We start from the raw sequence: 26,103 nt of genomic DNA, 5'->3' as shown, positions 1-26,103 counted from the left end.
CCCGCCCTCTGTGCTCGCGATTGAGAAGCGGGGCTGGAGGTATAGGGGGATCCCGCCAGAGCTCGGGGGCTGTGCTGGCTGCCAGCTGCACCCCCAGCTCTGTCCGTTTTCCTCCAGGACGTGAATTTCCCGTGGATGGGACCCCTGGCTGCAGCCCCAGGCTCCCTCTCCTACTCCCGGGCGAGCCGGGGAAGCAGCGGGCCCACCGGCACACACGTCCAGGCCCCGGGGCATCTGGGGGGTTTCCCCGGGGAAGCCCCTTCTCGGGGAGAGGGAGCCTGGGTCGGCCGGGCATGGAGAGGGCGCTGCCCTGGCTCCCCGACGAGAGCTGCAGCTTTCCGCCGGGAGCCGCCGCACGCCCCTCCACGGTCTCGGATCCCCGGGACTGTCACCTGCGGGAGAGGGCGACCCGTGCGCCGCACCCCGCTGCCACCTGCGTTGCTCAACTCGCACCGTCGGGGCAGCCGGCAGAGTGGGTCACTGCACCCCCCGCCCCATCAAGGCTGCGTCGGGGACTGCCGCCCTGGGCGACAGGGGGGCGGAAAGGAGCGAGCTGTTTCCCGCGGGCGCGGAGCGGCGCCCCGCGGAGGCTGGGCCGTCCCCACCTGCGCCCATGGGCGAGCACCTGCTCCCATGCACGCTGGTGGGAGCCCGGCCAGCAGGGTCCCGCCGCCAGCCCCGCTCTTCCCCCTCGCCAGACCCAAAACCACTCAGCCGCGGCGACGAAACCCTCCCGTCCCCAAACGTCCGCGGAAGCGGCAGGGGTCCGCTTCGGAGTGAGGCGTCGCTCCCGGCCTCTCCGGAGCTGCTCCCGAGCAACCTATGGCAGCTTTAATTGGCAGCAGACATTGTTTTTATTTTAAGATATCCTCAAAAAAAATTTAGTAACAAATTAACATGCCAGAGACAAAAAAATAAAAAAAACGCTGACGCTGATCCCTTCACCCCTGCCCAGTTATAAAAAAGAAATTGAGAAAATCGCACTTATGTTAAAGACAGTACGTCGGCTGTGGCAGGGGAAAAGGGAGAAGAATAAAATTGTTGTGTGAAATCGATGGGGCTACAATAATAGTTGTGGTTTAAAATAAGTGACAGGCTGCAACCTAAAGTAAACGGTTAATTCCCTTAGCAATTTATACATCAAACGAAAATAGTACTGAGATCGCTGATAGAGCTATTCAAAATAGCCCCGATTATAAGGAATAGGGCTTTTGAACAAGCGAAGCTCCTAAGCTGCTTTGCAAAATAGCTTTTTCAGAGATAGAAAGATCAGCTTGTGAAAGGTAGAGCGACGATTTAAAATTAAAAAAAAAAAAAATTCCACAGCTAGATAAATAATTACAACCTATTTATTTTGCGACAGTCGTTCCATTGCGGGACCTGTTGTCTCCGGAGCGCGGTCCGGAGGGGCTCTGTGGGCTCCCTAGAGTGAAGGGCGTTCGGGAGCTCCAGCCGAGTTCAGCCAAAGGCGATGTCCGCCGGGACTCAGGGTGCCGGGAGGGGCCCGGGCTGGGGGCGCCTTTCCGTCAGCCCCGGAACAGCTCTGCCCCTGCCCCTCACCACGCAAACTTTCTCCCGTTTTAAACAAAACAAGTGAGTCTGATAAAGCTCACTGCCGCCCAAAAAATACGCCTTCCTGCAGGTCTCCCCGACTGGAAATAAAAGATCCAACCGAGGTATTCGAGCGTTTCTTAAAAATTCATTTATAATTTATAAAGTGACAAAATAACATACTATTATCCCAGGAATATTTGATTCTTTACACATTCAGCTTGAAACAATTTTGATTTTAAACCAGATTATCTACAAAGATGTATAATCAAGTAAACATGGACCGCATCTTTAAAACATAAAATACAAACTACTATTTAAAATCCTGTATAATGTAAATATGCATGAATAAACCTGTTACAGCTAATAAATGGCTCTGACAAAGTTGAAGAGATTACAAAATAATTATCTGGCACGTCAAGAAAAAAACCCAAACAAAACGGAGGGGTGTCTCGGCACCAGCTCCACCGGTCCCAGCGACATTCCCATCATGTTAACAGCGTCGATGCGCTCGCATACAACTGACACCCACAAAATCCGATTTGAGCAGGGAAAAACCCGTCCCCAGAGCTGGGTGCTGGAACAGTTCCTTGCCGTTATTTGTTCGGAGGGGACGCGGGCCTCCGGGATGCCGGCACGGACGGGGACGGACTCTCGGGCGGTGGTTTGAAGTTCCAGAGCCGCAGGGGAGCACCGAACTCGCTCGGGCACCCGCTTTCCCCCTGGCCTGGGCTGCGCAGCGATAGAAACGAGCTGAGAGGCCTCAAGGCGCTCTCTGTCCCCGTACACGGGGAACGTTTGGTGGCTGGGAGCGCCGCGTCCTCAGCCCCGCCGGCCGCCGCAGTCTGCCACCCGCCACGGGCGCTGCGCGGAGCGGAGCGCGGCGGCCCCGCGGGGCTCCCGCACTGCCGAGCGGGCGGCAGGAGCCAAACTCGGGCCGAGTGTGACACCTACCTGCCAGCGCCGGGAAGCACCGCGCCCGCGGTCAGCCCTGCGCGGGGCTGCGCGGCCGCCCGGCCCGCGCCGTCCCCTGGGCCGAGGGCAGCAGTGCACAACGCCGGGGGTGGGGAGGGGGGGGAACGGGCCGAGGCTTCCCCTGCCGCACCGAGTGCCTTTGCCAGTGCAATCCCTATCCCCGACACCGCCGCAGCACCTCTGCAGCAGCGACGCGGGATAAATCTGGCAGAAAATCGAACTCATTAGCAAAGTTCACCGGCTGATTGCTTTGCATAAAACACGACACTGATTGGAGGTAATTAGGTTAAAAGATGGGACTGCGCTTCGATTTGGTGTTTCTAACAAGTGCTTTTGTGCATGGCCTGGTTTAAGCCTCTACGTCCGGAAGCAGTGTCCCTCCCGCGCCCGTCCCTGTCCCTGTCCCCGTCGTGCTGCTGCCGCTCGCCTCTCCCCGGCCCCGCGGGCTCTGCCAGAGCCCGGCCCTGCAGAAATCGCCAGGCACTTTGAAAAAGGCTCCAGATACTACTGCAGCGTCCTAAACGGAGCCCCGCATCTCTTTTAAAACATGCATTTTTCCGCAGTTATGTACTATCTGCCCGTTGCAAAGAAAAAAAAAAAAAAAAAGAGTGTTTTTGTTTCTGTTAAAAATCTCTTTTAATTAAATATTCGCATTTTACAAAGGCGGCTGCAGGTTTTTGTATCTAATAAGTATAACCTATTTACTTTTTTTTTTTTTTTGCCTTATAGTTTAGCTCACACCCAAGGGAAGAAAAAACCCAATAGGCATAAAAAATTAAATTAAACTTGTATATATATATTTTGAAACTATGAAACAATTCGGAAAAAGACACAGAAATGTATATATTTATATTACGAAAACAACATTAATGCCTGTACAGATGTCTTGATTTCATAATTTACTTCAAAGATACTGTATTATCAATTTAAATACAAAAAGCTACATTAAATATACAGAATAAGATTTCATACAAATCTTTCTTTGTGTGTGTGAGAGAGAACATGTCACTCGTTTGCATTTCACTTGGTTAAGACATTTGTGGGCCGTATCCACCCAGCCATTTCCAATAGACTCTATAAACTTTTGAAGGGGGTGCTGGGAGGGAGGGGGGAGCTGGCCTTTTTCTGTTTGTTTTGTTTTTCTTTTGGTAGTGGAAAAATAACTGCCAAAGCAACTTATTATTTCTCTCAATAAATTAAAAAAAAAAAAAAAAAGAAAAAAATAACAAAACCACAGTCCCGGAAGGGTTGAGGAGGAGAAGCCGATATTAAATGTTGGACATACCTTTCTTCAGTTCGTAGGGTGAGTCTTTGCAAAGGTCTACTTGGGACTGGCTCCTGATCATTTTAGTGTCTTTAGCCAGGCTCTCGGCTCTGCTGAGGACAGTCTGGTTTAATCCATTGAAGTGGGCCCCGGGGGCGGCGGCGGCGGGGCCGCCGGCGGGGTGCCCGTGCAGGGCCCCGAAGGAGCCGTAGTTCGTGTAACCGGGGTAGAAGGGCGCCGTGTAGTAGAGCGGCCGCGGCAGGACCGCCCCGTTGGGGAAGGGGCACTGCGCTGCTGGTGAGCGCGGCCGCGGCGGCGAACGCGACGGGCCGCCGCCGCCCAGCACAGCGGGGCCGGGGGGCGCCGCCTCGCCGCCAGCCTCCTTTGCCTTGTCCGCCGAGGTGGCGATCTCGGCCAGCGACCAAAGCTTGGGCTTGGCGAGGGCCGCCTGCTGCGGCGAGTGGATGACGGAGGCGCCGGTGGCGGCGGGCAGCAGCGGGTGCAGGTCGGCGGCGTGCAGGGGCCCGGCGGCGGCGGAGGGCGGGCGGTACGGCTGGGGCTCCTCGCCGCCCGCAGGCGGCAGCCCGCGGCCCGCCGGGCAAGGGCCCAGCGGGGAAGACCCGGGCGCCTTGGGGGGAGCGGGCGGCCCGTCGAGCCGCTCCTCCGCCGGCTCTTTGCAATCCGAGTCGCTGAGGCCGCCCTCGGCCTCCCGGGGGCCGGGGGACTCCTGGAGGCGCTCGCAGCCTGGCACTGCTTTGGGATCCGCGGCTCCTGCAGGGAGGGAAAGGACAGAAAGGGTAGGGGGCAGCTCTTGGGCTCGCCCTGCGCCCCCAAAACCGCGCACCCACTTCGCCGCCCCAAACCGGCCCTACCGCCGCCAGGCCCGCAGCGCTGTCCTGCCGTTCCCCCCACCCCGGCTGCCCGCTCGGGGGGACAGGCCAAGCCCGCTGCCTACCGGTGTCTGGCGTCCCGGGATCTCCCTTCTCCTCCAGTTTCTGGGGCTCGTCCTCATCGTTTTTCTCCAGGTCGATGTTCTCCTCTTCCTCCTCGTCCTCGCTGCGGTTCCGCGGCGTCCAAGTCATTTTATTCTCCTTTTTGAGCCGCCGTCGCGCGTTGGCGAACCAGGTGGAGACCTGGGTGAGGGTCATTTTGGTGATGATGGCCAGCATGATCTTCTCGCCCTTGGTGGGGTAGGGGTTTTTCCGGTGCTCGTTGAGCCAGGCCTTGAGGGTGGCCGTGGCGTCCCGCGTCGCGTTCTTGCGGTACGCGGGGTCCCCGTAGGGGTAGGAGCCGAGCGGCGCCGCGTACGGGTGGTACCCCAGGGAACCGGCCATGCCCGGCGTGTGGTCGTAGGGCGAGCCCTGGGGAAAGAGGGGAGAGCGGCCCCGCGGGGCGAGGTCAGGCGGCCGCGGGGCGGCAATGACACGGCAAGGGCAGCGCCAGGGCCTGCCTGCCGCCCCTGCCCGCGCCCCGCCGCCGGGCCCTGCCCGGCTTCTCCTCCAGCTCCTTCGTGGGAGAACAGGCGGAAGGGCCTGGGGGCACGCCGGGGCTGGGAGGCTCCGGCCCCTGGCCGCTTGCAGCAATCCGGCGCTTCTCGCCCAAAGACAAGCTCGGAAAAGCAAGTGGGGACCCCGGCGAGGTGGGGCGGTCAACGGTGGGGGGACTCGTTCCTTCCCCATCGGGCTGCGATCGCGGCGGGCAACCTGCCGGGCCCAGGCGGCCGGGCTGGGCCGCTCCTCTGCCAGACCAGGGGCGGGAGAAGGAAAAAAAAATAGAGAAGATAGAAAAAGAAAAAAACCCACAGACAACAGAAAGAATGAAAGACAGAAAAAAGAAACTGTGAAACTCTGCCTAGACCTTAAACAGCAAGGAGACACTGACCAAAACTCCCCGGGTTTTTGGGGGAACTGCGGGGCACTGGCGGCGGCCGCGGCTCCACGGCGGGGATGCCCCGGGCCGGCCCCGCGGTGCCCCGCAGGCGCGCACGGCCGCGCAGCGCCCTGTCTTCCCTTCCGTCCCCGCACAGCGCCCGCGGAGCGGCTCGCGGCCATGGGATTAGGACTCTGCAATATTTAAGCAGCCTAATTACCGCCGTGCAGGGGAAAGTTGCCGGGTTTATCGCCCGGATTTCTCCCATCGCCGGCCACTGCTGCCTTAATTCCCTTTTTCAGCCGCAACAAGGTAGTTGTTGCGGAATTACGATTGCTGTTTTATTAAATTTCTTTTTTTTTTTTTTTTTGAGGGAACGAAATGGGTCCCCGCCTGCCCCAGTATCGTACCGCCCGGGCCGTGCCGGCGGCTTCCCCCGCGCCCGGCCCTGCCCGCCGCCAGCAACAGTGTGCGGCAGCACAGGGCGGCGATGCGGGAAAGTTGGGCGGCGAGGCGGGGAGCCGTGCTGTCTTTTGTACCCGATATCTCAAAAATTAAATCGGAACAAAAAGCAGGACCGGAGGAAAGGGCGGTGGGGGACAGGCACCCGCGGGAACCCGCCGTGCCCGACGCGGTACCGGCGACCTGCGGCTGCTCTTACCACGTAGGAAGTGAAGGCGGCGGCGGCGGCGGCGGCCGGGTCGGTGCCGTACTGGAGGTGGGAGTTGTAACCCGGGGAAGGGGCGGTAAAGGCGGTAGATCCGGCATAAGGGGAAAAAGCGGAGCCCGAAGAAGATCTCCCAAGTTCATCGGTCCTGGGTCCGGAGATCACGCTGGTGCTGTATGCCGGGCACGAGTAGAGAGCCAAGGACGCTGAAGGCTGGTACAAGTAACCCTGAGGATACGACATGGCCAGGCGAGTACATACACCCGGGAGCCCAAGGCGCCGGGAGGGAGCGGCCGCGCTGCCGGGCTGGGGCCGCTGCGGCCGGGGCTTCGCGGGAGCCTCTCCGCCCTCGCCAGCTGGGCAGCGGCGGCACCTTGCTCTCTGCCGGGGCTGCTGCTCCGCGCTCGCCTGCAGCCTGGCACCGCTTCCTCCTTTTTCTCCCCGCCTCGCTTCCCCCTCTCTTTTTTTTTTTTTTTTTCCCTCGCACTCTCTCTCTCTCTCTCTCTCCCCCTCCCCTGCACCGGGGGGCTTTTTTTTTTTCCCCCCTTCCTCCTCGCTCTCGCTTTCCGAAGGGTCCTGCCAAGATGCTAAGTTGGAAATCGCAGCTCCTGACGCCTTCTGCGCGGCCCGGCGAGGCTCCTCCTTCGCGGGGTGTTGTCAGTGGAAGGACTGGCAGGACCCCGCTGGGCTGCCGCGGCCGGGCCCAACCAGCGGGAGGGCTCCGCGCTTCCCTCGGCCCTCCCCAGCGCTCAGAGGCTCAAGTGCGCCGGCTCCTGGATTGCAGTCACCTCCGAGCCATTTAAGATCAGCTTCAACTTTCTGCATGTGCTAAATACCGTGCGGAGCCGCGCTGCGCCGGAATGCAAGCCAATCAATATATGAAAAAAAAATATATAAGATTTATTAGCCGTCCGACTCCCCCTCTGCGCAGCCACCCCTCCTCTTGCTCTCTGCCCCCTGCCCCTCCCTCCACTAAATCACTGGAGGTGGAATATACGGGGGGTGTGTGGTGGTGGCAGTTTTTCTCTTCTAAACAAAAAAAAGGCGACTTTCGGCGGGGAAGCGCCGCGCCGCAGCCCGGGCCGGTCCCGCAGCGCTGGGATGCGCAGCCGGTCGCGCTGTCGGGGCGAGAGCCGCGCCGGGGCCGCCCCACCGCCGGACCTGTTGCGGCGCTTGTGCGAGCGGAGCTGCGGCGGGTTTGCGCCGGCCCCGGGAGAAGGGGGATCGGAGGGGGAGCGGTGGGGGCGGAGATGGGGCTGCAGAAATCGTTCACAGTGAGGGTTTGCCCGTGGATCTAAAGAATAGACCGGTATCCTCCCCTCCCCGGATCATAAAAGGGTCGAGGCGAAAGCAGATTAAAACCATATGAACCGGGATAAATCCCCTCCGATCGGGAGATGTAATCTCCTTTGATTCCATCAGATATATTTCCCAACAGGAACATATCCCGATTTATACCCTTCTGACTTTTTTTTTCCCCTCGCGGCTGAGGCATGGCCCTGCCCCCGCGGCCGCGAAACCTGCGCCGCGGCTCCGCGCCCCCGGCCACCCGGGACCCGCCTCACATCGGGGGGGCCGGCGATTTAATTAGATTTATCTCATCTATTTTGTTTTCTTGTAACTTTTGCATCTCGGCCGTAATTCCTCTCGCCGCCGGCCCCAGCGAGACGGACGCGGAGACGAGGGGAGGGGGTGTGTGCTTTAAAACGGGCCGGGGTAGGAGCTCCGCGGGTTGGGTCGCCGAGAAGGAGACATCGACGCCGCCCCGCACCTTCCGTCCCTCCGGGACTCCGTCCCGGCGGCAGCGGACGCAGCCTTCCTGCCGGACGGTGTGTCTCTGGCTGAGCCTTCCCGAGCAACCACGGGAAGGACAAGAAGGGACGGGGCGGGCACGGAGCGCTCTCCCCGGTCCCTCCCGGGGAAATCACGGCAGGGCCGGGGGCCGGAGGCGGCGGGGGGGCGCACTACAGTACCCAGCAGGCCGTGGCCCCGCCAGTCCCGCCCCCGCCCATCCCGGCGTATAATTGGCTGTCCTCCCACCGGGAGCCCGTCTTCCCCTTTTTCTATTGGCAGCGCGAGCTGTCCGTCAGCACGGGGAGGAGGGGGTGTGGAGGGGCGGTGGCTGCACGCGGCGCTGTTGCCGGGGAGTCCGGAAGCGGTGCTGAAAGGACGGCACGCGGAGGCGCTGCGGGCCGAGGCAGCCGCTTCCCGGCCCAGCCCAGCCGGGCTCCGCTCAGCCTGTGGCAGCGGCGGGTCGGGCCGGCCCCGGCCCGCGAGGTGAGCAAGCGGGGCGGCAGCGCGTCCCTCCGCAACGCGGGACGGCGGCGCCGCGGGTTCCCGTGGCGGCGCTGCCCCGCCGCGCTGCGGCGCCCCCTGCCGGACGGGCGTGGCGCTGCCCCACGGACGGGCGCTCCCGGGGACGCGGCGGCGCCGGAGCCGCTTTCGGCCGCAGTCCCGGGGCCGGATTCCCCCGCACCGAGCCCCAGGGCACGACCGCGCCGTCCGCGACGGGCGCCGTAGTAAGGCGGCGATCGCGGTAGCGGCTTGAGGGAGCTCGTCGCGGCGAGCTGGGCCTCGGCACCCTCCTCGGTGCTGCTGGCGAGCAGCGCTTTGTCTGGCGCTTCCCTCCTTCACCACACCTTTTTTTTTGTTAACTGCTTTTTTTTTCTTTTTTAATATTTGGTTTGGTTTTTGTTTTTCTTGCTTGGGAGTGCACGGTGTTTTCTCTCTTAAAATCCATGTGGTTCTGTCCCCGGTAGCCGGGAAGGGGCTCGCACACTCTCTTACATGCTCACTCCACACAGGTGTGCACTTTCATCAGTTTTCAGCTGCTCGGTGTCACTGATGTTTGTCCCTGGGTTAATTTTAGCTCTCGCTCTGAAGCGCCGCGTTTCTTTTTGCACTGAAAAGCACTTCTGTCACAGTCCTCTGACAATGCCCCTTGTTCGAGGAGTGAGGTATCACCTGGTAAAGTTTTAGACATTTAATATTCATTTCATACGTGAGCAGAATGAGTAACCGCTTTTCCTTGCCTGTTTCTTTGTAGGGAGAAGCAGAAGTTTTAACCATCTTCCCATGGCATCTGACTTTTTTGAGGAGGAGGTAAGGTTAATGTCATGTAAAATTACCCTCTTTATTTCTGATGTTCTACTAATCTTGCTTCTGTAGGCATACATTTTGGAAGCTGTGGTGAGTTCATGCATACTTTCATGCATTGCAGCATAATACCAGAGCTGATTAATAAACGGTAGCGATAGGACTCTAAAGCCATCAGGACTGTGTCTATCAAACTGACATTTTCACTACATTATACCACGATTATATTACTTGCAGTTTTAAAAGAACTGTAGATAATTCTTCGAGATATTGAAACATTTAGTTTATAGTTCTCTTGCTGTGGTTGTCACCTTCACTTTATATCAAATTTGAGACTCATTTCTTAAGGATGTCTCTATTTTCTGCTTTATTTGCACATTGATAGCTCTACTGAATGACTAGTCACAGCAACTTCTTCCTCTGATAGAAGCATATTAAAATGTGAAAGCCTAAGACTAATCTGCTTTGCAAGACTTTTCAGCTCTTTGATTAAAGGGCAATGAGAAGTTTGTTTCAAGATGTTTGTTTTTGCAGTTTTTATCAGTTTTGTTAACAAATGTGTGGCTTGGGGATACATTCGCTTCTCTCAATTTTTACTTAAGGTATGTACATTTGAAAGTATGGATAAGTTCTTAATATCAGGTGTTTGCTTTGCAGCTGCCAATGAAATGATGTAAGTGCAAGTTGATATTAACATTTTGTACTTTATTTATTTTTGTCATAATTTCTTGGAACCCTTAATGCAATAGAAGAAACATTTACCATTCACTTCTTGCTTAACAATGGGTAGGATTTACAGACTGGCTGTGCGCTCTTCACTGTATTTAAATTAAGGCTTGTGAATTTTATTTGAGCTTGTGTAAATAAATAAGTAAGGTCACTATTTTTATAGCCCTCAGTCTGATGGACTGGTCCTGCAAAGCTGTTTAAAACGGTCTTTGCTTACTTTAGCAGTCTGGCTCCGGTAGGGTTTTTGACATGAGGGGAACTTGGGTTTGAAATGACTGCACAAAATGTGGTGACCCAAAATGTAGCAATATTTGAACTTGGATATTTGTTTTTCTACACTGGTTTCATTTGTGCAATTATATTTGTGCAAATATATGTGGCACAGTGTAAAATAACTTAATAAATGAGTGCATGAACATATAATAGGAATCAGCTGTTAATATTTTCTGGGAGGGGAAAAGGGACAGGGTGATCTTCAAAATAACAGCAAACTGTATTTTAAAAGCACAGCCACGGTTAGTCTCTAACTGCAGGTGGCTTGTGGTGCATGGAGTTAAACTTGAGTATCTTGGATATGATACACCTTAATTTAATTACTTTAATAGCTACTTTCTGTTGAAAGTTTAAAATCTAACGATCCTGCTTTTATTACAGTATTTAAAGATCTAATCGTTCTTGTGTGTGTCTGAGATGTAAAACTTAGTGCAAGAAGAGGCAACAGATTGGTTCCGTCATACGATTTTGTTGGGTTTTTTTGAGAGTACTTAAAAGATTATGATGGATAATGCTGTCTTGCCAAAGAATGCCGACACAGGTGTTCATCATTATCTTAATTAAGATCCTGAGAAAATGTCATCTTTCGGCATGAATTATGAAGGGAGATGCATTAGGAGATCATTTCAACTTTTTTTTTTCTTCTTTTTACAGGGATAGATGAGAAGGAGGCTGTTTTCTCAAAACCTTTTTGATATTTCTTAATCAGAGTACCTGACCTTAGACACTTACTGAATAATTTGTTTCTCCAGTTCAATTTGTGAACATATTCCTGAGAGATCTGTATGTGGTGTTAAAGGGAATTTTTAATAATAATAATAATAATAATCCCCTCCTAGATACTCTGGTTCATTTAAAGCTGTCCTTATAAACAAAATACTAAGATGACAGTGGAAATTGCTGCTGGAAACATCTGCTAGGAGGTGTTTTATACAGTGCATTTAAAAGTATTAACAATTCATATAGTAACATAACAAAATAAATATATGTGAACTTTATCTTTTTAATTAAGCACGAAGAGAAAATTTCCTTTTCACACCTTTGTACCACCATGGAAGTAAAAACTAATTAGAGTGCAAAAGAGGAAGGAGGGGCTTGTATTTTTCTCTGTTAAATCAATACATTATTAGCTGAGCAAGAGCTAAAACAGTGCCGCTGAAATATTGGCTGAAGCATCGGCAGTAAAACTTGGGGCTGCGCTCCTGCAGATACTCGTGTGCGTGTTGCCGCTGCTTCCCCGAGGTGAAGAGCCGGGAGTTCCAGGGTCAGAACTGGCCGGTGTTGGGTGGCTCTGGGCCTGGGTGAGTGACCCTGCAGAGCTCTGCAGGACGCCCCTCACTGCTGTTGTTTCTTGTGCCTGCACGTACTGTACCCAGGACTCTACTTGTTGGCACTCGCTGTGTTTGTGCTCTGAGACTGAGGTGTAAACTTGTGAACACTTAGAATAACTCTGCTGTGTCTAGCAATTGGATATTAGGTGGCTTAGGCAAACTCTTGTTTTTTTTTCTCAGCAAGCCTTTGTAAGTAAAATGACTTTTTGTCTGCTAAAAGAAAGCTGATTATCGGTTTCAGTAATTTTGAAATTGCATCAGCAAACCTGTTTAGTATGTGGAGTAAAACCATACACAGAAGTGCAGCTGGCAAGCCTTTTAAGCACGTAGTTATTGTATTGAACATGTAACTCCAAAGATCTTGACAGTATCGTGAGACAACCCGAAACTGTATTTCAGTTTCCTGCAATTAACTTAAACGCCGTGATTTGCTTGAGTTTGTTGGCATAATATGAACTAAGTTAAGAATGTCTTTAAAGTTTATTTTGCTTACATTTCCATGGGCATATGCAAAAAATAGACTCTCCTAATCGTTGACTTTAGCAGAAAAAGATGAAAACCTGCTCTTTTTCATGTCTAAACAAGTTTTTCACTTAAAGCAAGCCCCATCTTCTGTTAGTTGGCTCCTTCTTGTGGAAGAGGAGCACCTCAATGGGAAGGATGGCTGTGGCTTCCCATGCCATTTTAGGGGATGTACATGTGCCTATAGTTTTCCATAGGGTGGCAAATTCCCTTTTGACCACAGGTGCTGCAGCACGGCGGGAACTCCTGGAGTGGGATTCTGGCCTTCGGTGTGGGGGTTAGAAGTGGGTGACTTCATAGCAGCATCATGTTCAAAAGGGTTTGTATTTTGTCTGCTGTACTTACATAAATTTGCAGTCCTTATGACCGGTGTTTGTGAGAGTTTGGCATTACTTCTTTGAGTAGAAACAAAGTCAAGGACCCTTTCTAGCCTTACACCCAAAGAATTATTTCGGACAGTTCATAATTTCTCAACTTTATTAATATTAGAGCTTTTTAGTTTCTGTTTCGTAACATGGTTATGCAGATGCAAATGATTCTTAAAGCTGTTTTCTACAGGTTAAAGCGAACGAATTTGTAGAGCCAGAAAAGGTTCTGTTTGTTTGGGTTTGTTTGGTTTTGTTTTTTACTGTGTAAATAATTGAGGGAAAAACCAAACTGGTTAGACCTTTCAAAGTGAATGTGGGTCATTGTAACAGAGACTTTATTAACAAACTTGTGAGTGATCACTCTCGTACTCTACCTGAAAGAGATGCTCTTTTTTTCCCTGACAGAGTGAAAAACTAGCTTTTTTTTTTTTCATAAGCACATCTTTTTCTCAGCATTTCTACTGCAGATCAAGAGCGCAGTGTTTATCCCTGAAATATTCTCTGCTGGCATCTACAGAACTTTTCATGCCCTTCAGATTTAATTTTGTATAGAATAATGTGTGGTGTGATATGCAGGTCCTCTGTTTTCAATTAAGCTGTATTAGGTAACTATGCTCTTCTCTTTCATATTCCGTAGCAAAGTATCAATATCCAGATGGCAGTGTGCTGGGATAAAATAGCTACAGGGTTGGCTGCCACTGTAAAGCCAAGAACTAACATTTTAGCCTGTGTGATAAATAACACCGGGGTTGCGACTCTTGGCGTATTGGAGTTGCACTAAATAACACTACAGTGCTGTTTATTACTGGTTTCATTGGATAATATGCAGCTATAAAACCTGCTTGAAGCTTTTATTAAGAATACTCTGTCATTATAAAATGGTGCCTACAACTTCTTTATGATATTGGCGGTGCAGGAATTACTTTGTGCTGACCTCCCGGCTGTTGTGTAGGGAGGACCTTCCCCTCTTCCAGCTTCTGTGGGCGGTAGGTTATGTGGATGCCCCTCGGGAAGAGGGCAGCTCCCTAGAGCCCAGGTTTCTGAAGCTATTTTTAATATATTCTTTTGCTTTTTCATAAGTTTATATCTGTATTTAATTTCTTGCTTCAGTTAAAACTCAGATGATATTCACTGTGATATAAACTGTGCTACTGGGTCCCTAGTAAACTTTAAACTGAGCTCACCCAGATAGTTGTCTGAGACGAGGCTGCAGAATTGCTGAGAGACTTTGATGCTGGCTGAGGTGATGATGGGAAGACTTGATAAAGGGACCAGGACTCTGGATCCAGGACATCCTTGTTCACGTTGTATGACCCAGATGTGTTCATGTAACCTCCCTGCCTCTGTTTACCTCACTAGGACCCTTTGCTTTTCTCAGAAATGTTCAGATTTGAATTGGTGTCCATACTCATATTTAGACTGTTGTTCTTTTGAGCAAAAGCAAGTTATTAATACTATTACTGAATTGTTAGCTAAATACTATCAAATTTCCATATTTTACAGATCTTTGATTTCCATAGGCATCTGTTTATGGTGAGCTTCTTAGAAAATGCAGAACTGAACAGCATCCAGTGGGATGTGGCAATAACATAGTGTCTGTAGGATTTAATATGTGTGCTAGATCAATGGGTAAAGAAACTCTGGCATTGCTCAGTCTGTAATCCTTGTTTGCAAGAGAAACCTGCGGTCTCAATTAGTAACAAATAGTATCTTTTGTTCCATTTTCCTGTTCCCATATGTCCATTTTTTTTGCCCTTACAGAATGTAGCTGAGAGAAGGTGCAGTGAGGTCCATGATGAGGAAACTAGATGATCTCTTGAGGTCCCTTCCAATCCCTAGCATTCTGTGATTCTGTGTGAAAATGAATCCAGCAGTCCATCCCATCCTGTACCGCCTGAGTACAGGGAGAGACCTCGTACAAAGCCAGAATGCGTCTGGGCTTGCAGCTCTTTTTAACCATATTAAGTCCTATTCAGCACTAATGGTAAGTAATTTGTTTTGTGTGTGTTATGATTCATTAAGTAAGGCATTACAGCAGTGGTATTTTCCTTTGTGGTACTGGGTTCTGTCTCTAACAAAATGCAGAATTAATGTTTCCAGATACATCAGCTTTAATCCTGTTTCTGTTAAGAAAATCATGTGGTGCAGATGACAAGCATTGTAGTAAATATGCTTTTATTTTCTTCCTTTTTTGCCCTTTCCAGATGAGCTCAGTGAGACTAAGCTTTGCTTAGCAAAGCTGAAGAAGGGAAGAACTGTTGGAAGGCCGGAGCTATTTTGAAGTAGGATAATTCTTCTTTCTGTAACACCCAAACATGAAGGCTGTAAAACTTCATTAGGTAGAGTATCGATAATAGTATAATATCAGTAATATTGCATGATGTAACTACACACTGCTTTATTGTTTGCTGATCACTTGGAGCTGCATTAAATAAATGAACATATACCAGTGGCTTAAATGAACATCATGAGTGAAAGCAATAAATCAAGAAGGTAGGTACTAGAGGAAATACAACTAGCTTTTTTAAGCCAGTGTCATCTTTCTTCAGCTCTTTCCATAACCTGTAGGTTTTTTTTCTCTCTTGGGAAAGACAAAATGAAGAAAAATACCTTTTCATTCAAGAATTTGAAGCTAGTTCAACTTCTTAACCAGAAAGACTTCGCTGTCCTCATAGCTGTTACGGCGTCTTGATGCTTTGTCCAGCAGAAGACAGCACTTGTGGTGCTGACCCATGAACTCTGTGAACATCTGTAGTACCGCAGCATGTGCTGCTCTTTCTTCTTGGGGCTTCCCTCGTCGGGGAGCTGTTGTGAAATGTCTGGGGTGGCGCAGCCCTCTGTGACCTCTTGCAACCAAGGATGGACACTGCGAGTCTTTTTCTGTCTGGAACGTGTGGGAGCTCCCTCCTGAGCCCAATACTTCTCAAATGTTGCAAGAAAAGATGTGACAGTGTTGTCTGGAAGATGTGACTGACTCAATTGTTATTAGCGTTTATTAAATGCCTTACAATGGAGGGGAAGACTCATTGCCTTCATTTTTACACATAGGAGAACTGGCATGTAGGAGGAATGGATCTCTTCTATCTTCTGTGATTCTTGACCCACCTAATTAGGTGATTGTCACAAGAAATAACAACCTGGCTCAGGGGAATGGTACTGGGGAAAGCTGCCGACACGTTCAGTATGGCACATGGCTTCCCCCCAGAACGGCTTCATGTGGTGAGTGGGGGCTGGCCAGGGAGGGGGTTTAAAAGGGCTGATGAGCCTGAGGCTGTCTCTCCGTTGAATAGCTTCATTCTAGATCTCATCCAGGGAAAAAGTGAGGAACTGCCACTCATTTCTAGGAGCCGCTCTTTTTAGCGATTACTTGCCCACTGCCTCCTGCCGCCTCCTTTCCCAGCAGAGTGGCCTTTCCCCAGGAGAAGCTGATTCAGTTCACCGCTGGTATTTGCAGTTTCCCTGCCCTTACTTAGTCTCTCAGGCAGTAATCATTTCTTCTGGTCTAAGACTTGTTTCTTTTTTTTTTTTAATGGTTTATTTTGCTAAGAAAGAGTCTGTCCAGCTGCTACAAACAATAGTGGGTTTGATGTGTATCAATAAAGAGTTAGAGATGTGTGTTTTCTGTGTAGACGATAAAGAGACTTAAAGCCTACTTTAAAGGAAGGCAAACCTTGGAGAGGTTTACTTAGATGTACAATATGCCCTATTCTTTCATTTTTAAAAACAGGTTTGTTTGTTGTTTTTTTTTTTTTTTCAAGAAAAGAGAAAATAATTTCATCTTTTTGATTGCACTTTTTTCTTAGTCTCACAGTTGTGAGATAAATATTCAGAAATATGACTTGGTAAGGTTAATGTGATTAAAATGAATATGTGATAACGGGCTCTGCACATTAAAGATTAAGAGCTCAAATTATAGACTCCAGAGTGGAACACTCCATGAGCCTTTGCGATGTTGTTTGTGCAAGGAATGCAGACTTAGGCCCACGGTTGCAGTGGCACAACAATTTCATCCTGTCTGCTGCTTTTTTTGTCTTGAGTGATCTGCACAGGAGTCTCTTGCACGCTGTAGTGTCAAGGTGAAAATGTAGTCTGGGGGGAGGTGAGGGGGTCAAATGAGGAAATAATTTCAGTCCAAGCGTTAGAGTTACTCTATAAAAACAGATTAGTTTTACGCAAATGATTCAGATTTACAAAGAACAGTTTATAGCATTTTGACTGCACAGTAGTTAATTCTTTATGTATAAATTGATCTTTTATACAAATGTAATTCCATATACAACAGTTAATCTCTTTGAGTGCAAGCTGACAATATATTATCAATTAATTTGTGTAGGTTATGACTTTCTTTTCCCTGTACTGTGCAGTGGTTACCTACACTAAAGTTGAGTCAGTGTGTGCTTAATGAAAATGCGAAAAGTAACCTGTAGAGGACAAAGCAGCATTGAAAGCAGCATTGAAATCCTTATTGCTTTAAAAAAGACAAAGGTACCTCAGACAATTCTCTCTTCTTAATCTCTTAAGAATTTGATGTGTAATTCTGTTACGAGCAATTTGGAGTGAACGAAATTGAAATATTTTAAGAAATTAATATTAGTACTAGATGTTATTGCTTACCTTTTGCGAAGCCCAGTTTTGTTTTAAAGTGCTTTGTGTTTTGAGAGGCTAATTGATAGACAATCTTCCATTGAGAAGGAAAAGCACCTTGGACTTCCATGGAGAGACAAGCCTGGCTGTTACATCTGTGAAATTTGCTAGTGTTGCAACCATTTAAATGAAGTGTTTGTTTACAGAGCAGCAATGGCATTTCTCCTCCTCTTCCTTGCGGTTTTGTCCAACTAGATGTTATGAGTGGCAGTTGCAGTGACTGCTAAGTGTTTAAATGATGACACCATTATGTGAAGTGATTTTGAAATGAGAGATTCCAGCCAAGAATTACATCTGCTCTCATCTCCTTCAAATCATACTCTTTGGCTGTGCAGATTATGATTGATTTGTTTGTGACAGATTGCAGGAAACAGTCATTGATTTTTCAATATTTTACCTTAAAATTATTTACAGTTGTAACCAAGGGGAGGTATTTCCATGGGCTGTCAGCCCCTGAAAGACTGGGATAATATTCCCTGCTCCCTGACAAGACAAATTACCCGTAATGAGTGCAGTAGCTGAAGGGTATACTTTTATTTTAAAATATGTCAATAACCCCAGTGACTAAACGAATATTGATTCAGCATAATGAAGCCTGAGTAATGTGAAAATGAGCTCTTCAAGGAGCATGGTAAAGACTGACTTTTTAGCTCGTAGCAAGAAGCTTTTCATTCTTTACTGTTAGGTGGTTGAAATGTGCAGTCTTAAACAAGTCATCCTTAAACAGTAGTAATATGTGGAGTAATGGAACAGAAGAACTTTTTTCCTCATTTTTAATTTATTTTTTCCCCAAGTTCTTTTTCTTCAGTGCATTTCAGCACATCAGGTGCTTAAAGAGAAAAATGCAAGTTATCCAAGGCAGAGATAGAATTACTATTGGTGTTAATGTCTTTTGCAATAATATTCTTCAGCCAGCCTAATTATGTTTTTTAAGTGGATTCGGCATATATGGGTATGGAAATGTATCTAAATAAAACTTTAGATTTAATTTCATATTACTGACTTATTGGGCATATTGATGTGTGTTCTGTGTGATCGGTCTAATATTCTTATCCTTTAACAATTTAGAATAGCTGGTTTATGAGAACCTAGATATACTGTGTTAGAAAACTTGGTTACTGTGGTGCACGTTTCTCTTTCTGGTGCTTTGCAACACTGCATGCTTCTTACCAAATGAGAATTTTCAAGTAGTAATTAATTTAAATTACCGTAATTTATGCAGTGCATTTATAGGTGTGGTGTGGAAAAGCATCTAATAGATTAATACAGATGCACATCAATTGTTCAGGGTGAGGATTAGATTAAAGACCACGTTGAGGTACAATTTTTTTAACATTAAAAATATTGAACACTAAAAAGAATTCTCATCTGAAAGGATCAATTTGTCATTTGTATTCGAGAGCATTGTGCAGCATTGGGAAGGCTCTGTGAAAGCACTGGGTATAAATAGCTATGTAATCCAGACGTATGCTAAAAGATATTTTCTTGGGGTGTTTGTGCGCAATGTGTCAATTATGAAATAATGTCATAGCCAGAAGCATTTAGTGAGCAAGTGAGCATGTTTGGGCACAAAGACAACTTTCTTTTCTTTTTTTCTGAGGACTGACTTCAATTGCATCCAAGTAGCTTGTGGAAATCTTCAGAAGGATGTTTTCCGATCAGCACACAGGTGATTTTTCCAAATGTCATCCCTTCAGCACAGTCAGAAAGTATTTCAGGATGCACTGGAGAACCTGTGGCACTGAGAGTCAAATGGCAGCTCTGTAATGTGAGAAATGCTCCTGTTTTTAACGTTGCTAATTTTCAAAAGGGAGCGATGTACATTTGAGAGGGTTACAACTGTAAATAATTGTAGATTGAAATGGCTTGTGCATAACACCTGGGATTCACAAAATATTGGAGAACCATTAATGGTGAGGGAGGGAGTAGTATCCTCAAATATATAGCAATGATATCAGGAGAATTTGGGGCTCTTGGAAATTAAGGCTCAGTGTTATTTTACACATCCCACATTCTCTGCCTGTTCTTTGTTTCTGTACCTTTTGTTTCCCTGGCCAACTGTGACAGTGGTGAGGAAGAGGGAGACTGTTCAGGGCTGGGTGCCAGTTCTGATGTTTCTTTTAACCACATCTCCTTTTCCTGGGTAACAGCTCCGTGGTACCAAACTGAACAGAAGCGGATACTGCTGGAGGTACTGCTGACAGCTAAGCCCAAGTGGGCTCTGCTCACAAGACATCGGCTTGTTTCGTTTGCAAGGCAGGTAACGTCTCTTCCTTGCTGCCTTTCCCAAAGACGAGTTTGCTTATTAAATACTCGTCTGCCTGGTGTTCAGGCCTGAACTGTGTGCTTGGCACTGATGGCAATTGTTGGCTGCGGAAAGCTCTGTGCGTGACAGTGGAGATTTCTGGTGATGGTAACTTGGAAGCTCTTAAGCTTATTCACGCATCTTCTTTTAGTGTTAGAACTGCTACAGTTGCTAGTCCACTTCCAACTGACTATGGAGGAGAGAGGAAAAACAAACAAAATCAATGAAACAGAAAAAAAACCCAAACCAAACAATGAGCCCAAATCATTACTCAGCTGAAAGTTCTTGTGGCATCTGGGATCTCTTAGGAGCAGAACATAAACCCAGTTGGTGTTCACTAAGGCAAAAGGAAAAAAGAACACTGTGAAATGAAGGTCACAGGTAAGAAGAGAGTAATCTTTGTGGCAGAGAAGAAGCTGTGGGTAAATCATGAAGGGCTAATATTTAAGGTTCGTATGTCCTTAGGCACTTGGGGAATAGCAAATTTTGACCATTTCAGTTCATTTCAAGCCTGACACGAAGACAGTGTCTGAGTGCGTTCTTGTAGAGGGAAGGTGATACAATGTTAATGGTGTAGGTGTTTTTGTGTCAGATCTCTATACCTATTTAATTGTCAGATTCCACTATAAATAAGATGGCAACCAAAACCAATGGTTGTTTATTTTGCTTTTCTCCCTATTTGTTCTCTCTCTGTATTTTCTGCTCTATAGATTAACTATGAACTCATTTTAGTTGATGGAAGAGGTGTGGAAGGGGAGAGGGTGTGTAAATGTTGTTGATGGAAATTGTTCTTACTGGCTAAGCCTTTCCCCCCTCTTCAATTTGTTTGAAATCTAAGAACTAATATATAATGGAACCTGAACCAAAGCAGTCCATAAGTGGGCAGACAGCACTATGTAGAATTTGCAATTCTCAAAGACGTGGTTAGTTGACATCAGTTCTTTCTGCCCTAAACTACATGTGTTGAAGTTGCTGTTTCTTTTAATTTATGAACAAATATTTGTTTTTTTGTCAATACCAATTCCATATATGCAGAATATTCACATTTTCTTGGAATGACCATATTATGTACTAAAAGCTTTCACTAACTTGAGTGGTGTGAATAGTATTGCAGTCTTTGGTATGGTGACATGTGGTTCATGGTGAACTTTTAGAGGGAGATAACCCTAAAAGAATATGAGGAGAATCCCAGACACTTCAAGTTTTACCTGACTGCTATGGCTAAAAAGGCATGGCTGACCATGGTGAAATCTGTGTCTGGAATTATGGAGACAGACTGAGAAATATGTACTGAATTGATTGTTGATTATTTTCCTTTGTAAACACTGGGAATGGACATATTATGGTTTGCTGTGGCCTTTAAGGAGTGTCCACAGCGTCCTCCTTTTGTTTTTTTTTAACTTATCTTTTAATATGAAGTGTCATTCCCCAAATGAAGTGATGTCCTTGGGCTGGTGGCAACAGCTGGAGTTGCAGAATTCATAAATAATTCAGAGAGGGGTAAAGGGTATGGGATTTTTTTTTCTGTCATTTGAATCTTTATTATGTGCACATATTTCATTTTAGATATGGCATCGTTTGAATTCATTCAGTATGATGATTGCACTGACCTGTCATATTTATTTTGATGTCCCTTCGAAGGACCATATGCTCTGTCCTCGGCATGAAAAAGGATGCAAGTTGCTAACCAAAAAGGCAGCTATGTTCCCATAGGGATGAAGACCCTCGCTTCCTGTTGTCACGTCAGTCTGTGTTCAGCTGTGGTGCAGGTGAAGAAAGCGCAGTTGTTACATCAGGGCACTGATGCAACGGCAGCATGGCCTGGCGAAAGGTGGAAGAAAGGGCAAAACCCGTTTGCATCAAGATGTTGTACGGCATGAGAACCTCAGCTGTCACTCAGGGCCAGCTGGTGCGAGGAACCTGGCATGTGGAAGATGGAAAAGATTAAAGCCAGCCAGAAATCTGCCAAGGTGGAGGTGTGCCATGGTAGCTTGATGTGGGAATGCAATTAATTACTTTGTCTGCTGGAGGTGGGGTTGCCATGCACACAGCCTTTGGGGACGTGCGGGAGTTAGGCTGGTTCTGCAGGGCTCAAGGCTTTTCCTTTGACCCATCTGTGCTCTCCTTTCCTCTTAAAGGAGCTGCTTGCTTAGCCAGACATCATCTTGGATAATGGTTTTTGGGAAAACCTGCAGTTGTAGTTTTCCTCTTTGCCAATTCTGTTGTAACCAACTGTTGCATCTGGTCCTTCACTTATTTTGGCAGCATGTTTCTGGGGACAAGTGGTAAATTTTCCAGAAGTTCCAGGGAAATCTACTGGTTTCAAGCTCAACCATGTCCCGTAAGTAATGAACTTGCATGGTGATGAGTGATGTCTGATTCCTACTGGTGAGTGCAGTGGCAGGATTAGCAATTCATCGGTGGGTAACAAGACCTTGTTAACGTTGCCTTTGAATGCAGTATTAACGTGATAGGATGCAACCACTATGGTATTTTCATGGTATAAGGTGTAATTGCAGCAGTGTGTGGTGATTTGTATGAAGTAGATGGCCCATTGTGCCATGCTGGTGGCAGAAGGAAGCCAATTAAGTGAAATACAATAACTAGAATCTGTGAATGTGCATGATAACTGTATGCAAAATTGTTTCTTTTCTAGATCCTGCCATCAATGCCTGAGCCTCCCTGAAATCTTCTTACCAGTTACTGCCAAGATGAGAAGGATAACAGGAAGGAGGAGTGCTTAAGTGGTTTTAATGACAGTTAATTTAATCTATTTATCAAATGACAGGTTGTTTTTCCTCAAAACTCGATTGTCATGACAAGATGCTTTTGGAAGTCATTTTTGTAAAATAAAACTGACAATTTTTAGGCTACAAAGAGCTATTGTATCTTTCTATACAATGTTGTCATTATGGTAAACCACTGGAAAGTCTTTATTTTTGAAGTAATTTAACTTGCGTACTTCATTCATTTATTTGAATGTCTGTTGAATGCCATGTGAAAAGTTTCTTGCCAGAGTTCTTTTATTCAACGGAATAGTTATTCTTACAATGCTCAATTTATTATTGTCTAAATTACTGTTGCCTTAGCCTCCTGCAGAATGTTTCTTTTTAGTAATTCTTAAACAAATAAGGAATGAATGAGGTTTTGTCCCTTTTGTGTTTTGATCGGTGTATTTTTTCCTTTCAGTGAAAGCGTCTTCAGTTTTCAGAATGACACTATTACAAAGAAAGGTGCGCTTTTTATTCCCCCCAGCAGAAAATGTCTTTTGTGCAATGATTTTTTTTAAATATGTACACTGCCAAGGTGCAATTACTGGAAGGAGAGACGGAAGCTGTTGGGAATGTCATGTTATGCCAAATTAAGAATTATTAGCTCTCCCTTTCTCTGCAATCTCTTCGACTAGAACTCGACCTATTGCGTCTGGCTTATACTTTGACTCTAGTGGAACTAATGTGTCCTTGGAGTAGCATTTTAGAGTAACTTCAGATTATTTTTTTCTCTTTTTTTTTTTTTTTTTTCTTTTCCCAAGTCTGCTTTAAACTGCTGGGATAAACTTCAGAGGAGGCAAGAGCTGCAGGTTCCTGTGTCAGCAGCTGTGCTGGTGGAGGAGGAAGCTTCACGCACGCTTGCTCCTCACTCTCTCCCGCAGGTTCTGCCCCTGCTAGGGAAGCAAAATGGACTGTTTCCCTGAGCACACCTGGCCTGATTTCAGCCAAAGTTGATTGTGTTATATACATATTAGTTAACTGGCACCCTGGGTGATTTAATGACAGGGCAGAGAATGCGCAGCCCAGCTGTGCAGAGGGCACATCTGGGTGTGGGGGGTGTGTTGAGAAGCTGTGGTGGTGTAGTCTTTTCAGTGGGTGCAGTTACATCTCTAAGATGTGATAAAAATTGGGTGTGTTAGAAAGCTGCGCGGTTCTGTGATGTATGATATTCATATTTCAGGAGTGAACTGGATATTGTAAAATAAACCCATGCTCTTTGGCTTACCCCTTGTGCATGCCAGTGTGAGTGGAGAGCGATGGTGTGAGTGTGTGTAGGTGACAGGACTCCTATTTTGGTAAAATTTATCCAGTCGAGGTGAGTGAATGGTATGAATGTTTCCATTATCTAGAGAACACACAGTTGTGCTTTCATCGAAGAGGCTGCCTCTACCACTCTGTGCCTCAGGAGAACAGTTTTTGACCCATGGTGCCCTGACCTGCCTTTAGAGAAGAGGGGAGAGCACCCTGAGCAGTAGAGGCCCCCCCATCTGCTGCTTCTCTGTCCAAAGTTGCACCAGTAGGTGCTGGAGTCTGGTGAGGCATGCAAGCTCTTGATGTTCCCTGTGCCAAAATTAGAAGGGTGTGGATGATCTTTGGTACTGGTAGGCTTGCTGGGTGAAAGTGGTGACTAAACAGCTCCTTCAACACTGACCCTTATTATGAAAAGGCTGCAGAGTGTAGGTGCTGTCCCATGAACAAAACTTGGGTGTACAAAGAACAAGGGCCTTTCTAATCCGTCAGAAACCTGAGAGCTGCACTGCTGCTTGGGTCTCCCCTCGGGGCATTGCTGGATGAAAGAACTCAGTGCAGGCACAGAAAGGACTGAACCTCCAGCTCAGCTGGCATTGCAGCCGATATCCCGTAACTGGTTCTGTGCTAAAGAATGGTGAAGTGTACACTGGCAGTGTTTAAGGGGGAGAAAGGACAGGAACTGGTGTGGAAGGGGTGGATGCTACATTGCAGACGAAGCACCGTCTCCCTGGCTGGTTTCTCCTTGGCAGCGCTTCCCTACCATAGTGCCTTTGGGCTGGAGCCTGCATTTGCTGGGGTCTGAAAAATAGTGTCATGAAGAGATGAGGCATGGGGGGTCTTAATACTAAGTCTTACAAAGGGATTTGGGAGTGTGCACAAACTTGGAAGTCCATAATATGTTAAAATTACATGTAAAAAAAAGTAGATATGATAGAGTGTGAAACCTGTTGCTTTTCTGCCAGGTTTTGAGTTAACTTGGCTACGTACCACTGTACATTGAGAAAATGTTGGACTCGTCAGTCAAACTCTTTCTTGCCCTTGTCAGCCTGTACTTGCTCTGTGCATAGTTCAAGGAGGCAAAGCGCCAACCACATACTTTCCAAAATCCTCAGCTTGCCCCCGATCCAATCTCTGCAGCGAGGGCGGGTGCGGCTGCAGGTGCGAGGCTGGAGCTGGAGCGGAGCCCCGCGGTCGGGCACGGCCGCACTGCGGCACCCGCGCTGCCTTGGGAAGCGATGCGCTGCCACACGGCTCCCCAACCACAAACACAGCAACAACCAGCCTCCGCAGCTCTTTGAGGCGGCCCATAACCCATATAATTATTTCACCTTAATATGGGCTATTGTAGTTCTGAAGTTAAAATATTTAATGACATGCTTGTGATTGCCTAATAATCTTTTTTGCCTGCCCAAGTGGTAATACGTAGTTAAACCAGTATTGCAAAATAACATACGTCTTTGGTACAGCACTGTCATGGATATGTAATGCCGATTAGTAAAAACTTTATGTCCCAGCATTTTAAAAGACAAAATACTATAGTTAAGACTGTCATACTGTTTACATAGCACTGAAAAGAAATCAATGCAGAGCAGACATTTTTATTCTTATAAATACTCCATATAATGGGTTGGTTTCAATGAGGCTTCCTGGCTCTTTGGTGATTGCTGCGTTTGGTATGACTATCAGGATCCCACACATAATCATGTGCTTATAATAACAAACACATTATTTCTGTGTATGTTCTCAACAAATATGTTGGACAAAACATAGTTTACTTTCTTCCCTGGTACTGTATGGTTACTTTCTAACTCCTTTAACCTCAGTTCAAACTTGGTTGAATAAAATGTGCATTCCTGAAAATAATCTTTACATCTGTGATATGACAGTTAATTTTATAAGACTGTTTTCATACTCCAGACCTAGCAAATTTTTTCAAGGCAACGTGTGTTGACAATATACAGAGGTAAAAATCACTGATGAACTCTAAGGTGCAAACTTTCAAAAAGAGCGAGGAATCATTAGATATTACTAGAAAGGAAATAGTGGGTTTTCTACCTTTTGAATGCAGAGGAAATGTCTTTGTGGAGGTATATGCTTGAAGAAATGGCTGGGTGGGGTAAAGGAATTCTTCACAGGCTTTTGCTACATCTGGGTCATCTCAGAGGTCCTTTTGCCTTGGAAGGGAGGAGGCATCTCGGTGTAACAGATACCTGCACAGGAGCTTCCACTGAAAAGTACTCAAAGTTACTTACACTTCTCTTTAAAAAAGGATTGTGGGGGGAAGCATCGTGTAGCAACTAATTTGGCAAGGTTCCTGCCTCCTAATATTGTGCCTTTTTCAAAGATCCTCTTTCACCTGGCTGACTGGCTCTGCAGAGCGTTAGGTTTTGTGGGCTTCAGCTGCGTTTCTTTCGTTCCTCCATCCCCATCTCTCCCCACCAAATTAATCAAACAGCATATGAACTTTTTTTTTCCAGAGCAAATGTC

The 26,103-nt window shown here is 47.4% G+C and overlaps 1 protein-coding gene across 1 annotated transcript; it reads right to left on the bottom strand.

Annotated features, from left to right (window-relative positions):
* Nucleotides 1–1,679: 1,679 nt before the first annotated feature.
* Nucleotides 1,680–7,263, bottom strand: IRX5 (iroquois homeobox 5). The gene is made up of 3 exons (XM_065028231.1): nucleotides 6,321–7,263; nucleotides 4,746–5,151; nucleotides 1,680–4,561 (listed from the first exon to the last, which is right to left on the bottom strand). The coding sequence occupies exons 1-3, from the start codon at nucleotides 6,567–6,569 to the stop codon at nucleotides 3,795–3,797; spliced, it is 1,422 nt and encodes a 473-aa protein (XP_064884303.1). The 5' UTR covers nucleotides 6,570–7,263; the 3' UTR covers nucleotides 1,680–3,794.
* Nucleotides 7,264–26,103: the final 18,840 nt, after the last annotated feature.

The sequence above is a fragment of the Columba livia genome, chromosome 13 (assembly GCF_036013475.1).
Source record: "Columba livia isolate bColLiv1 breed racing homer chromosome 13, bColLiv1.pat.W.v2, whole genome shotgun sequence".
NCBI classification, from domain to species: domain Eukaryota; kingdom Metazoa; phylum Chordata; class Aves; order Columbiformes; family Columbidae; genus Columba; species Columba livia.
The sequence above is the reverse complement of the archived record's forward strand: the minus strand, read 5'-3'. Positions and strand labels throughout refer to the sequence as shown.